We start from the raw sequence: 15,291 nt of genomic DNA, 5'->3' as shown, positions 1-15,291 counted from the left end.
CAAGCTGTGCGCTGGGCTGCACTCACCACCCCAAGTGGTGAGGAAGAGGTGCCTTTTTCTAATTCATACCCGGGTCTTTTATAGACTGGTGATGCCCACCCAACTTCCCCACCTGCCCCTTTTCCTGTGCCCCCTCCCGTGGTCACCTGCTCACCTGTGCCAGCCTGGGCAGCAGCAGGACAGCATCCCCCAGTGCACTGTTCCTTGAGCCCCTTCACCAACTCCTCCAGGATCTCTAGCCGGACCCTCAAGGCCTGCACCTCTGAAGCAGGGACCGGGGGCTCAGTGCCTGGGGGACAGCCACAGCCAGCTGACGGGGGCAGGTTAATGCGGTGGGTGAACACCACCTGCTTTTCCCCTCCTTCTACGATGTGCTCATAAAGCTGAGAAGAGGGGTTCCCCCCTCTTGGCTCCGCTGTGCGGCCCCCTGGCTGAGGAGGGGGCCGCGGGGCTGGGAGTGTCATATTGGAGCGTGGAGAGAAAGGGCCTGCTCGGACTGCGCCCAACAGCAGCAGGAGGGCCAGGCTGGAGGCTCGGGAACACTGGGCTGGCATCATTCAGGAGGCTGCAGGGAGAGAGGGCAAGTGTGAGAGCAGTTTCACAAAGACAAGATGCCCCCAACACATACATTAACAACAGTCCCTCCACCCACAAGTAACCCACCCAACTCACATGTACTAAAACCCCAGTTAACCAACCCTAAGGAATGCCCTCCTTGGAGATTTGTTGGTCTCTAACTCACTTTCTGATGTCATTTGGTTACCCTGCTCCCCATCTCTTTGCACTGTTGTACCCACACTAGTCCTTTGTTCCACCGACACCACAAGCTGGCATTAGCCTGAGGGACTTTGCACTGTCTGTTCCCTCTGTCGCTCAGCTCTCAAAGGTGGGCTCTTGCTTGTTCAGATCATAACTCCTGTGTCATTGACACCCAGAGGCCTTCCTTGCTGCCCAGTTGGAGCAGTCTTCCGTTACTGTCCACCACAATATCCCACTTGTGTTCTTTGTGGCACTCACTGCTGCCTGAACCATCTGTTGGAGCTCCAGTGGTGGGAGCTCCATGAGAAGTGCACAGCTGCATGCACAGCTGTATGCCTGAGGCTGGCACACGGGAGCTGTCCAAAACATTGATGTTGAATGGATTAGTAGATGAGTATCTACCGCCAACCCTCCCACAAGCACCTGGATCCCAGTTCCTCCTATCTTCTCAGGAAATTTCAGGGGTAGACTGTCCTCTCTCTTTTTTATTCAACTTCTCACTCTCAACTAGATCCTTCCATTGGATTTTACATGAGCTCAGATATATCCCGTTTTTTAAAAAGCCCCTTTCCTCAGGACTTATATTACCAAGTATCAAAATCTCTTACAAAGATACAAGAATAGACAGAACAGAATAGGGTCCAGAAACCGACAGACAACATCTATGGTCAGCTGATTACTGGCAAAGGTGTTACTAAAATTAAGAGGGAACAAATGGTCTTTTTGATAAATTGTGCTTGGCCAACCGAAATTCCATATGGAAAACACACCTATCTATACCTTTTGCCCACATATAAAAGTTAATTTGAAATGAAACTTAACCAGAAGGATTAAAAATGGTGGCAGAGTAAGTGGATGCTGCATAGGCATGCTCTCAGGACCAAACTGGAATTACAACTAAAATACAGAAAAACTTCCTGAATAATCAACGGGAGACTCACTGGAGAGAAACCTGGTAACCGAGGACGGAAAGTGGAGATTGCATAGGAACTAGGAGGAGAGGCAGAGACACGAGAGGGCTGGCTGGGCTCCCACAGACAGCAACTGAAGTTCTGGAGAGATATCTCAGCTGTGAGGGGTTGCCACCGAGAACTCTGGGGTCAAATCCCCAAGATGCCCCCCCCCCCCAGCAGAAAGCACCAGAACTGAGACGGGTACCCACATAACATTTGGCTGGGAAAAGCACCAGGGATGCTGTCTGCCAGGGAGAGACAGCTGGAAATTCAGGCACGCTCTTAAAGGGCCAATGCACAAAATTTCCTGTGGAGCCACCCACATTGTGCCTCAGCTGGAGCTGTGTGAGCAGAAGCCAGGACTGGGGGCTCTGGGGTTAGAGTTTAGAAGGCAGACACCCTGATTTCCTGTGCTGAGTCATTCCCTCTTGCTGCAGAGGTCACCTTTCTTATGCAGACATTTGCTATACAGGAGGCCTTATCTGTGGGGAAGATAGTTGACCCACCCTATTGGAAAACACCTTGCCCCACTGTGCAGAGTTTCTGATGGCCATTAAGTGACTGAGAATAACAATTAGCCTCCAGGCAGAAGCAATTGGCCCACTCTGTTGGGAAAAAAACTCTTGCCACACCTGGGGACAATTGCCTGAGGGCAATTCAAGATGGAATTCTGTCTATAGACAGAGGCGGTTTCTGGAGGCTTTGAGTGTTCGACACTGTCCTGCACTACAGCTTGAAAGGCATAGCACATCTACCTAATCCTATCTAATAAAAGAGAAACATGGTAATTAGCATACGTCCACTACACTTCCCATTGGCTAATCAGGGCGATATGCAAATTAACTGCCAGCCAAGATGGCGGCTGGCAGCCAGGCAGCTTGAAACTAACACGAGGCTTGCTTGCTTCAGTGACGGAGGACTCCAACGTTCCCCGCCTGCCTTGCCGGCCTCTGAGTTTGCAGTTTGAAACATTGTAACAAATATAGAAGCTAAACAAAACCCCAGAAACCTGCTTTCAGCGAGCCGGGATCTCAGAGCTGGAGTTGATTCAGTGTTTCAATTATAGAACCTAAACAAACCAGATACCTGCTTTCAGCAGCAGAGGCCTCAGAGCTGGAGCCAGAGCTAAAGCTGGCCCAGAATAAAAAAAAAGAAAGAAAAAAAGGAGCAGTTGGGAGCTTCCGTCACCCGCCAGCCTGAAAACAGCCCTCAGCCCCTCACCCAGACTGGCCAGGCACCCCAGTGGGGACCCCCACCCTGAAGGGGGTGTGACCAGCTGCAAATAGCCATCATCCCCTCACCCAGGCTGGCCAGGCACCCCAGTGGGGACCCCCACCCTGAAGGGTGTGTGACCAGCTGCAAACAGCCATCATCCCCTCATCCAGGCTGGCCAGGCAACCCAGTGGGGACCCCCACCCTGATCCAGGACACCCTTCAGGGCAAACCAGACGGCCCCCACCTGTGCACCAGACCTCTATCCTATATAGTAAAAGGGTAATATGCCTCCCAGCACCAGGATCAGCAGAGCCGCGAGGCCTCCCGGCACCGGGATCAGCATGACAGGGGGCAGCGCCCAAACCCCCTGATCGCCCTGTGGCTCTGTGTGTGACAGGGGGTGGGGCCACAACCTCCCTATCCGCCCTGCTCTGTTCGTGACAGGGGAAGGTGCCCCAACCCCCTGATCAGCCCTGCTCTGTGCCTGATAGGGGGGAGCTCCCCAACCCCCTGATCGCCCTGCGGCTCTGTGTGTGACAGGGTGTGGCGCCCCAACCCCCTGATCGGCCCTGCTCTGTGTGTGACAGGGTGCGGTGCCCCAACCATCCCCCCCACGGGCCCTGCTCTGTGTGTGACAGGGGGCGTCGCCCCAGCCCCCTGATCGGCCCTGCTCTGTGCCTGATAGGGGGGAGCTCCCCAACCCCCTGATCGCCCTGCGGCTCTGTGTGTGACAGGGTGCGGCGCCCCAACCCCCTGATCGGCCATGCTCTGTGGGTGATAGAGGGCGGCGCCCCAACCCCCCCTCCCCAGGGGCCCTGCTCTGTGTGTGATGGGGTAGAGCCATAACCTCCCCATCCGTCCTGCCCTGAGTGTGACAGTGGCAGCGCCCCAACCCCCTGATCTGCCCTGCTCTGTGTGTGACAGGGGGCGGTGCCCCAACTCCCCTATTGGCCCTACTCTGTGAGTGACAGGGGGGAGATGCCCAACCCCCTGATTGACCCTGCTCTGTGCGTGACAGGGGGTGGCGCCGCAACCTCCCCATCGACCCTGCCTTGAGTGTGACAGGGGGCGGTGGCCCAACCCCTCAATCGGCCCTACCCTGAGCGTGACTGAGGGTGGCATCACAACCTCCCAATCCGCCCTGCTCTGTGCATGACAGGGGGCAGCGCCCCAACTCCCCAATTGGCCCTGCTCTGAGCCAGACCAGGGGCTGCACCTAGGGATTGGGCCTGCCCTCTGCCCCCCCACCCCCCGGAGCAGGCCTAAGCCAGCAGGTCGTTATCTCCCGAGGGATCCCAGACTGCGAGAGGGCACAGGCCGGGCTGAGGGACGCCCCCCCCCCCCCGAGTGGACAAAAATTTGTGCACCAGGCCTCTAGTACAGAATAAAACACCAAACAGGCAGCTAAAATGAGACACAAGGAAACAACCCAAAATGAAAGAACAAGAGAATTCTCCAAAAGAAGAGACAAAAGAATGGAGATAAGAAATTTATCTGATATAGAGTTCAGAATAATGATGGTAAAGATGCTCAAAAGCATGAGAAAAGATATAGTGACTATTGAAACACAAAGAATGACATAGCACAAATAAAACATTGGAAAGAATACACAGCAGATTAAGGGAAGCTAAGAAACAACAAGAAAAGCATATAGTAAGTATAAGGAAGGAAATAATAAAGATTAGAGCAGAAATAAATGACATAGTGACTAAAAAATAAATAAATAAATAAAATCAATGAAACCAAGAGCTGGTTTCCTTGAAAGGATGAACAACATTGATGAACCATTAGCCAGACTCATCAAGAAACAAACACAGAGGAGCCAAACAAATAAGAAACAAAAGTGGAGAAGTAACCACCGACACAACAGAAATACAAAGGATTGTAAAGAAATTCTATGAACAACTATATGCCAACAAGCTGGACAATGTGGATGAAATGGACAAATTCCTGGAAAAATACAATCTCGCAAAAACGGAATCAGGAAGAATCAGAAAACCTGAAGAGGCCAATAACAAATGATGAAATTGAAGGAGTAATAAAAAAAACTCCCAGCAAACAAAAGCCCGGATCTGGGCAGCTTCATAGGGGAGTTTTACCAAACATTCAAAGGAGAACTAATACCTATACTCCTCAAATATTCCAAAAAAATCCAAGAGGAAGGAACACTTAAAAGCTCTTTTTATGAGGCCATTATTATCCTAATTCCAAAACCAGGTAAAGACACTACAAAGACAGAGAATTACAAGCCAATATCCCTGATGAATATAGATGTTAAAATCCACAACAAAATATTAGCAAATCACATCCAGCAATATATTAAAAAGATCATACACCATGATCAAGTGGGATTTATTCTAGGGATGCAAGGCTGGTACAATATTCGCAAATCAATAAACGTGAAACATCACATAAACAAATTGAAAGACAAAAATCACATGATCAACTTAATAGATGCAGAAAAAGCATTTGACAAAATCCAACACCCTTTTGATAAAAACTTTCCACAAAGTTGGAATAGAGGGAGCATATCTCAAAATGATAAAGGCCATTTATGACAAACCTACAGTGAACATCATACTCAATGGGCAAAAACTAAAACCATTTCCCCTAGAAACAGGAACAAGACAGGGATGTTCACTTTCACCACTTTTATTCAACATAGTACTGGATGTCCTAGTCACAGCAATCAGACAAGAAGAAGAAATAAAAGGCATCCAAATTGGAAAGGAGGAAGTAAAGCTCTCATTATTCACAGATCACATGATATTGTACATAGAAAACCCTAAAGACTCCATCAAAAAAACTACTAGATTTAATCAATGAATTTGGCAATGTAGCAGAATACAAAATCAACACCCAAAAATCAATGGCTTTTTTATACACCAATAATGAATTCCTGCTGGAGGCCGGTCCATCCTTATTGCTTGACACAGTCGCTACAGGGAAGAAACATCTGCACAGCATATGTTTTAAGGGACCTGGCATACTGTTCTTAATATGTTTGCTCCCCTTCTTAGCCCTATGAGGGCCACCTCCCCGAGAAAGGTTGTTTCCCCAGGTGGGGATTTTTCCCTGGAGTTAGGGATTAACAGGACTAAGGAAGGGAATAAATCAGTAAAACCCCTTAACTAAGTGCCAGGCGGGTAGTTAATCACCTTAACTAGGAACAATCATGCTTAAACTACATAATCTTTACTTAGGATAATCTCCTTCAGTTACTTCCTTGTAGCTTAACAGAACAGTAGAGTAGTGACCTTGGAATGGAGATAACTAGCCCTAACCTTTGGAATAGAATGGATAGGATTAAACTCAACAGAACTAGATGGAGATGGGATTTCTGGCAAGGGTCAGATAAACTATGGACATGAAAAAAGGAACTGTAGAAGGTTAAGGGAGGACCCAAAACATACCATGATGTAACTATAGAGGCATGCTTATAGGATCAAATGGTATAAATACAGATGTAACAGGAGAATAAAGTGAGAACCTGGCTATGATGATCAACTGAACGCTGTCTCCATGTCCTTCCTTCTTCACCGACTCTGTCCACACCTTTGGGAACAACTGGACCTGCTGGGGCTGGACCCCAACAAATTCCCAGGAAAAGAAACTAAACAAACAATTCCATTTTTGTAGGGAGCAGCTATAGGGTTAAGCCTCCGACCGACCTGTTGGCAAAGTCACAAAAAATCCCAGCTTAGAGGGCACAGTCCTCTTAGCATAATTAGGCTTGACCTTATGACGCTCCCTAGATCTTTTCTGGGAAGCTAATGGACTGAGGGAGGTGCAGCAAGTGCTGCCAAAACAAGTGAAACTCACAAAAACAGTGTAACTATGGTAACCACTACCTTGTTTACCTCTGACTATAAAATAAAGACTCAGCTCGCCTCTGGATCTCTCTCTGTGGCCTCAGCCAGGCACAGGAAGATCCACCTAGAATAAAGAGAGAACCTGGCTATGCTGATCATCTGAACGCTGTCTCAGTGTCCTTCATTCTTCGCAGACTCCGTCCACACCTTTGGGAACCCCTGGACTGCTGGGGCTGGACCCCGGCACATTTTATCATTGCAACAAAAAAATTAATATACTTAGCAATACACTTAACCAAGGTGGCCAAAGACTTATACTCAGAAAACTACATGACGTTGAAAAAAAGAGATAGAAAAAGATATAAACAAGTGGAAGAATATACCATGTTCATGGATTGGTAGAATCAATATCATTAAAAAGTCCAAACTACTCAAGGCAATCCCTATTAAAATACTAACAGCATAATTCACAGATCTAGAAGAAATACTCCAAAAATTTATATGGAATCAAAAAAGACCCCAAACAGCTGCAGCAATCTTGAGAAAAAAGAACAAAGTTGCAGGGATCACAATGCCAGATTTCAAGTTATACTACAAAGCCACCATAATCAAAACAGCCTGGTACTGGCACAACAGGCATATAGAACAATGGAACAGAACAGAGACCCCAGAAATCGACCCAAGCCATTACACTCAATTAATATTTGACAAAGGAGGCAAGAGCATAGAATGGAGTCAAGACAGTCTCTTCAATAAATGCTGCTGGGAAAATTAGACAGATACATGCAAAAAACACAAAAAAACAAAAACAAAAAAAAACAACTAGGCCACCAACTTACAGCAAGAATAAACTCAAAATGGATAAAAGACTGAAATGTAAGTTATGAAACCATAGAAATCCTAGAAGAAACCATAGGCAGCATAATCTCAGACATCTCTCCTAGTAATATGTTTTTGGATACATCTCCTACGGCAAAGGATATTAAGGAGAAATTAAACAAATGGGACTACATCAAATCCTGCTCAGTAAAATAAACCATCAACAGCCCTAACCGGTTTGGCTCAGTGGATAGAGCATCGGCCTGCGGACTCAAGGGTCCTGGGTTCAATTCCGGTCAAGGTCATGTACCTTGGTTGCAGGCACATTCCCAGTGGGGAGTGTGCAGGAGGCAGCAGATCGATGTTTCTCTCTCATCGATGTTTCCAACTCTCTATCCCTCTCCCTTCCTCTCTGTAAATATTTAATAAAATATATTAAAAAAGAAAAAAAAACCATCAACAAAATGAAAAGGGAGCCCATTGTATGGGAGAACATATTTAGCAATGATACATCTGATAAGGGGTTAATATCCTAAAATCTATAAGGAACTCATACAACTTAATAAAAGGAAGACAAACAAACAATCCAATTAAAAAATGGGCAAAGGACCTAAATAGACACTTCTCCAAAGTGGACATACCGATGGCCAAGAGACAAGAAAAAATGCTCAAAGTCACTAATCATCAGAGAGATGCAAATTAAAATGACAATGAGGTATCACCTCGAATCTGCAGAATGGCTACCATCAACAAATCAACAAATGACAAGGGCTGTCCAGGATGTGGAGAAAAGGGAACCACAGTACACTGCTGGTGGGAATGCAGACTGGTGCAGCCACTGTGGAAAACAGTATGGAGTTTCTTCAAAAAATTTAATACTGAACTGCCATTTGACCCAGTGATCCCACTTCTAGGAATATATCCCATGAAACTCCAAAACACCAACCAGAAAGAATGTAAGCACCCCTATGTTCATAGCAGCACAATTTACAATAACTAAGATCTGGAAACAGCCCAAGTGCCCATCAGTAGGTGAGTGGATAAAAAGCTGTGGTACATTTATACCATGGAATACTATGCAGCAGTAAAAAAGAAGGATCTCTTACCCTTTGAGACAGCATGGAAGGACCTGGAGAGTTTCATGCTAAGTGAAATGAGTCAGTCAGAGAAAGACAAGTATCACATGATCTCACTCATATGGGGAATCTAAGTAACAAAATAAACTGATGAACGGAGTGGATGTAGAGGCATGGAAGCATAGAACAGAGTGAGGAACCTCAGAGGGAAGGTGGGGGAGGGTGGATGGGTGGGAGGTAGTCAACCAGGGCCCCTGTATGCATATATGCATAACCCACATACAATGGGGCAGTGAGAGCCTGGGTTGGGGGGGAAGGGGGCAATGGTGAAAAAAAAGGGACGTATGAAATACTTTCAACAATACAGAATTCTTAAGACAAAACAAAGCAAAATAAAAACTTAACCATAGCCCTGACCGGTTTGGCTCAGTGGATAGAGTGTCGGCCTGCGGACTCAAGAGTCCCAGGTTCAATTCCGGTCAAGGGCATGTACCTTGGTTGCCGGCACATCCCCAGTAGGGGGTGTGCAGGAGGCAGTTGATCAATGTTTCTCTCTCATCGATGTTTCTAACTCTCTATCCCTCTCCCTTCCTCTGTAAAAAATCAATAAAATATAAAACAAAAACAAAACAAAAAAAACTTAACCATAAATGATGGGATTGATACATTGGACCTCAATGAAATTGGTAACTTCTGGACCTCAAAGACACCGTTAACAGAAGGAGAAGGTGAGCGGCTCACGGGCGGAGATACCACTGGGCCCTGGACAAAGGGGTTCATTATAAGCGGATTTTTTCCGGTGGCCCACGCTGCTCAACCCCACACCCTTCAAGGCTCAGCTGGTGTTCGGAAACATGAGTACGCAGAGGGACGACGATGGCTATACTAAGATGTTCAACTACGCGGGCCGTCAGCACCACTAACCCCATTGCACGTGATGTGTCAGAAAGAAATAGAGGAGGGGTAAAGTCTAAACTAAAACACTTCCAAACTAAGACAGTAAGTAAAAGGCCGGCAACCCAGTTTTTTAAAAATTGGCAAGAGACTTAAACAGTTACTCCAGTAGGAACACAGCATATCCAAATGGCTAACAAACATGAAAAGGCGTATCACAGCACTAGAATTCAGGAAAATGCACATTAAAACCACAACGAGACGCCATCCAGTATCCACCAGAATGGCTACCATGAAAGGAACTGCCATTGCTCGACATTGGCAAGCATGTGTAGCAACTGGAACTCTTCATCTGTTGAAAAAAAGGACCATAAATTAGAGCAACCACTTTAGAAAAACTGGCAGTATGAGCAGGCGACCTATAACCTAGCAATTCTACTTCTTCGTAAATATCCAAAAGAAATGACTGCACATCTCCTCCAAAATCATGTACAAGAATGCTCATGAGCCCTAGCCTGTTGGGCTCAGTGGATAGAGCATTGGCCTGCGGACGGAGGAGTCCCTGGTTCGATTCTGGTCAAGGGCACATGCCTGGGTTGCAGGCTCGATCCCCAATAGGGGACCTGAAGGAGGCAGCCAATCAAAGATTCTCTCTCATCATTGATGTTTCTAGCTCTCCCTCTCCCTTCCTCTCTGAAATTAAAAAAAAAAAGTAAGAATGCTCATGAGATTTATTCATAATAGCCCAAACTGGAAATAACTCGATGTCCATTAATAGTAGAATGGAGAAATTAGGTGGGCACTGTCATACAATGGAATACTACACAGCAATGAAAAACACCCTCTTGCTACATGGGTCAACATGAACAAATTTCACACACATACTAGTAATGCTGAGCAAAAGAAACCACACACACACACACACACACACACACACACACACACACACACCCCATTTTAAGTGATGCTATTTATATGAGGTTCTTAGAGCATCAGCCCCTGGACTGAAGGGTCCCAGGTTTGATTCCAGTCAGGGGCACATACTTAGGTTGCATGCTCGATCCTGGCCCTGGTTGAAGGGTGTGCGGGGGACAATCAAACATCTCTTTCACTTCGATGTTTCTCTCTCTGTCTGTCCCCCTCCCCTCCACTCTCTCTAAAAATCAATGGAAAAGATCCTCTAGTGAGGGTTAGAAAAGAGGATAGGATTACTTTCAGGGCTAGTATTGGCTGGGAAGAGTCACAAGGGCGGAGTTCTGAAAATGCTTTGCACCTTGATCCGGATGGTGGTTACACAGATGGATGCATAGCCAAAAATTAACTGAGCTACATGCTTACAATGTGTGCATGTCACTGTATGAAAGTTGTACCTTAAACTAAAAGCACCTTCCCCAATTTCATCCTCCCTCGAGGCACCACTATCTCTAACCCCTCCTTCCGGCCACAGTTGTCAGATTTACCTGCACTGCTTCTGTTTCCCTGTGTCCGTGCGTGCCTCCCTCCACTCTCACCTGGCCGCTCCACCACACAGCCTCCCCACCGCCTCCCAGCGAGCTCGGTGCCACAAAACCTAGGAGACATTCATCTTCGTCTTACTTGATCTCTCTCAAAATCACTAAACACTACTGGTCACATCTTCCATCTTAAAGCATTCTAGCGCTGTGCTGTCCATATGGGGCAGGAGAACTGTGTGGCTTGGACACCTGAGATACGGCAAGAATGGTGGAGGCACTGGGTTTTACTCCGTCGTTTTTAAAAGCTCCTCAGGTGGTTGCTGAGACCTACTGCTCTCGTCACCCCGGCTGCCTTCACCCAGACCCACGGCTTTAATTTCCAACATATGCGCCAACTTATCACACCAGCCACGTCCTCTCTCAGCTCCGAGCCACATACCCAACTGCCCACTTGTCACCCCGGAGTCAGGACGTCTGGAGCGGAACTCTCGATCGTCCCTCCTGTCCCCACCCCCCTCAGCGTTCTTCTCTGCAGCTCAGGGCCCACCATGCATCCAGCTTCCCAAGCCAGAAACCTAACTGCCCATTCAACGCCAGGACATCTCATCGCATGTGCCCGTGTTTTCTCATGAACATCGCTTTGGTTTGCTTACTTCTCTCCCTCTCGCCAACATGGTAGCCCAACCTCCCACCCACCTTTGGCTTGACAACTGCAGTGGCCTCCTAGCTGGTTCGCTGCTCCCACTCTTGCCCCTCACAATCTTGAAAAGGCAACTAGGATGTCCCTCTCCCCTAACGACGCTCTCGGTGTCTCCCTCCTGAATTTTCTTCCAATACTGACAGGCCTCTCCCATCGCATCTCCCACAGCACTCGCCTCCCTCTCCACTCCAGGCCCCTGGCCTAGGTAAGTCCCTCATACTCTTGCTGATGTCAGACTTTTGTGTATGCGGTTCCCTCTATGACTGTGTGGCCCACTCTTCCCTTTTCTCTTGGCCTCGTCACCCTTCAGGGCTCAGCCCACATCACTTCCTCAGGAAGCTTTCCTGCCCAGGTCAGGCCCCCCATCGCGTGACATCACAGCACCAGGCAACCGTGATGTGTAGCATTTATAACATTTTCCATCACTAATTTGTGAGATTGATTTATTACTTCTCACCCACATTTGATCTTGCCTGCTAGCCTGCAGGGCCCGTGGTGGCAGCACGCACCGTGTTTATTTCTTGGCTGCTGTATTGCATCTGAGCTCAATAAATACTTATTGACTGTATGATTGAATGAAAAGTTAAATTTAACCCCAGGACTAGCTTCAGAGCTGAAACCAAGGACAGAACCAAGGTCAAGGCTAGGACCTCAGACAGTAAATGGGACTGGAAATTGGTTAGAAACAGCAACTGGGGCCAGGTGTGGAGCCTGGAAGGGCCAGATGGCATGAGGACTTTGTGAACGGTGTGGCAGAATCTGCCACAGCTGTATGCAACCGCTATGACCGCTAGTAACGTACCACCACAGCTGCGCTACTCCTAATGGCTGCAAACCGGGAACCCCGATGTCTCACGTCAGTAGACTGGGTTAAATAAAGTGGCTCATTCGCACAGCGGAATGAAATAAAGCAGTGCAAGCACATGCAACAACGTGGACGGGTCTCCCTAACATGGGGCTGAGCAAATGCAGCCAGACACGAAAGAGAACCTGCTGAAAAAGCCTGTTTGTGTGAAGTGTGAGGCGCAGCAAGGCCACACTGTAGAGTTCCAGGTCAGGAGGGGGCACTGTTGGGGAGTGGTGGGGATCTGGGGTGCTAAGACGGCCCAGTCTCCGGACCCAGGTGCTGGCTGTCTGTGGATTCCCTGAGGCCAGGACTGGGGAGCACAGGGAGAGGAGGTCTAGAGGCGAGCGGTGGGGTGGGGCGCCCGTGCTGAGCCGGGAGGGGCCCTGGTGAAGACAGGGGTGTGCAGGGCAGGGGCGGCCCACGTTCTGTTCTGTTCTGTTCAGGACAAGGGGGAAGGAGGGGCGAGGCAAGGGCTGCGGCTCCTGCAGAGCAGAGGGGCAGCAGAGAAGGGCTGGGAGGGGAAATGCTGCCTGGGAGGGGATGGGGCAGTGACTGCGCCTCCCCACACACATTTCCTGGCTTCCCACCTTCCACTTCTCCTCTGGGCCTGCGGAAAAGGAGTTTTCAGGCCCTCGCATGGCCACCAGCCTACAAAAGACGAGAGGGAGCTGGACAACAGGGATGGAGCTTGCACAGACAGGCCCTGCCCGAGAAAGCCAGGCAGACAGCTGCCCTTCTGGGGCCCTGCGGCCGGCCTCTCGGCTTGGGGTGCAGCCGCGGGTATAAGGGGGGTACCTACCCTCAACTCCCGTCACCCTGTATCTAAGGCTGTGCAGATCACAGGGTGCACGCACACATAAATACAGTTACACATACACTTGCATGTGTTCATCCACAAATACCGATAAAGCATGCTCGTACACATGCACACATCTATCCGAACAAGCCTGCATCTGCACACGCGCGCTCACATACATGCACACACATACACACACACACACACACACACACACACACACACACACACCCCTCCCTCGTGCTCCCCCACGCAGCCTTCAGTGATGCCTGAGAACGCTGATGTCTCCTCGGCTCAGTGGGCAGCTCTGTGACACAAAGGACTTTAACTGGAATGAGGGGACCCAAATGGGAGGCCCCTCTCCTGGGGAAATAGGCTCCCAGGGCCCTCTGCTGGAGGCCTTTGGGAGGTGACCCCACATACCCCCCTCCGTGGTGGGGAGGGGCGTCTGCAGCAGGGAGAGGCTGGTGGGAGCCGAGAGGAGGGACTCCTTCCCAGCCTCCTCTCCTGTCGCCACCACCCTGTCCGCACCTCCAGCTCCTGGACGAAGCATATTCTCTCGGCAGGAGGGAAGCGAGCAACATGGGTGTCTCTTGTGTCCCCCCCTTCGAGCCCCCACTGCACATCTGGGCGCCTCTCTGCAGTGGGCGGGGGACGCAGCTTCACCCTCTTGGCACCCTCCCCTGGCTGGAGGGCTGGCAGGGGTGGGGCCTCCCCAAGCTGTGACTCAGCGTGCTGGGTATTCTATTCGCTGTGGCCAACTCTGACACTTCGCTCATCAGGGACTGTGGGTCCCCAGAGGTGGGGAGAGAGGTGATGCTCTACCAGGGGCGAAGGTAGCGGATTGCAGGCTGTGAGAGGAAGGAGGTGGGGGGACAGATATTGGGTTGGACCCAGATGGCAAAGAGGGGCCAGGCAGGGAAGCCTTGGGGACCAGATATCCCACATTCGGGGGAGCTAATGGGCAGCGGGATGGAAACACTGAGACAGGATTTCCGAACCCCCAGGTGGGGGGTCAGTGAGAGACAGGAAGGCAGGTTTGGGTCCTGCACCGAGTGACCAGGACTCAAGGGCAAGAAAGTTTGAGGAGTTGAGGTGCCAGATCCCCAGGACTTTCGAGGCTGAACTGGGAAAAGGGGGCGGAGACTGGACCCGGACAGGCGCAGCTGCGGGGTTTCCTACTTGCTTCCCAGTAGTTCCTCTCAGTTCACTTCCAGTTGTTTCCAAGCCATGAAATTCTTTCCAGGCAAGATAAGGGGCCCGCCCGCCCCACCCGGGTGTGTCACGCGTATGGGGGGGGGGGTGTTCAGACGGACAGAAGCAGGGGGAGTCCCTGGAGGCATCTGTCATCCCAGCCCCCTGGACCGTGAGTCACGGGTGCAGAGCTCTCGGCCAAGAACAAGTTTTAGGATCTCTCTGCGGGTCTGGCAGTGCTGGCTGCTCCAGCATTTCCTACGGGCTCCCGCCCAGGCCCGCCACCCGCACGCTGTCACCTGGCAGTGCCCATCTGGATGCCCAAAGAAGCGTCCTCGCAACTTCCCGAGCGCGGCTCCGCCGCTCCAGCCAGAGCACGTGGGGCTCCGCCGGCCCCTGCCTCCCCGGGGCTCAGCGATGCCACCTGGTCCATCCACCCCTTACCCACTGCGCCCGCCACCGGCGTCCGGCCCGGCGCACGGTCCCGTTTCCTCTGCACCAGCAGAAAGTCCCCGTGAGCGGACAAGCATTTGAGGAAGTCCGGGGGCGGGGGCGGATTCCCGAGAGCGCGGCCCTGCCAGCCCTCTCCGGGGCGTAGGGACACTCCCGCGACCCCCAGACGCGGCCCTTACCCGCAGTGCGCGCGGTGCTCCCACCTGTGCTGCCCACCTCCGGCGCTCGGCGAGGCCAGGAAGGGCTCCCGTCACCCGGCGCCCGGTCTCGGCAGCCAGCACAGTGAGCGGAGGGAGGCTGCGGGGCAGGGAGAGGGGAG

General features: G+C 50.3%; 1 protein-coding gene across 11 annotated transcripts in view; it reads right to left on the bottom strand.

Moving 5' to 3' along the window:
- The window catches only part of TNXB (tenascin XB), a 66,257-nt gene extending 50,966 nt beyond the window's left edge, over positions 1 to 15,291 (bottom strand). For 10 of the 11 annotated variants that reach the window (XM_059702296.1, XM_059702300.1, XM_059702298.1 and 7 more), the window contains exons 1-2: positions 15,176 to 15,277; positions 155 to 565 (exon numbers count right to left, since the gene is read on the bottom strand). In XM_059702296.1, coding sequence (XP_059558279.1) covers positions 155 to 557 — 403 coding nt within the window. In that variant the 5' untranslated portion in view covers positions 558 to 565; positions 15,176 to 15,277. Of the gene's footprint in view, positions 1 to 154; positions 566 to 15,151 lie in introns of all 11 variants that reach the window. The other variant, XM_059702297.1, reaches the window with a different exon arrangement.

Source organism: Myotis daubentonii, chromosome 6 (assembly GCF_963259705.1).
Source record: "Myotis daubentonii chromosome 6, mMyoDau2.1, whole genome shotgun sequence".
Taxonomy (NCBI): Eukaryota; Metazoa; Chordata; class Mammalia; order Chiroptera; family Vespertilionidae; genus Myotis; species Myotis daubentonii.
The sequence above is the reverse complement of the archived record's forward strand: the minus strand, read 5'-3'. Positions and strand labels throughout refer to the sequence as shown.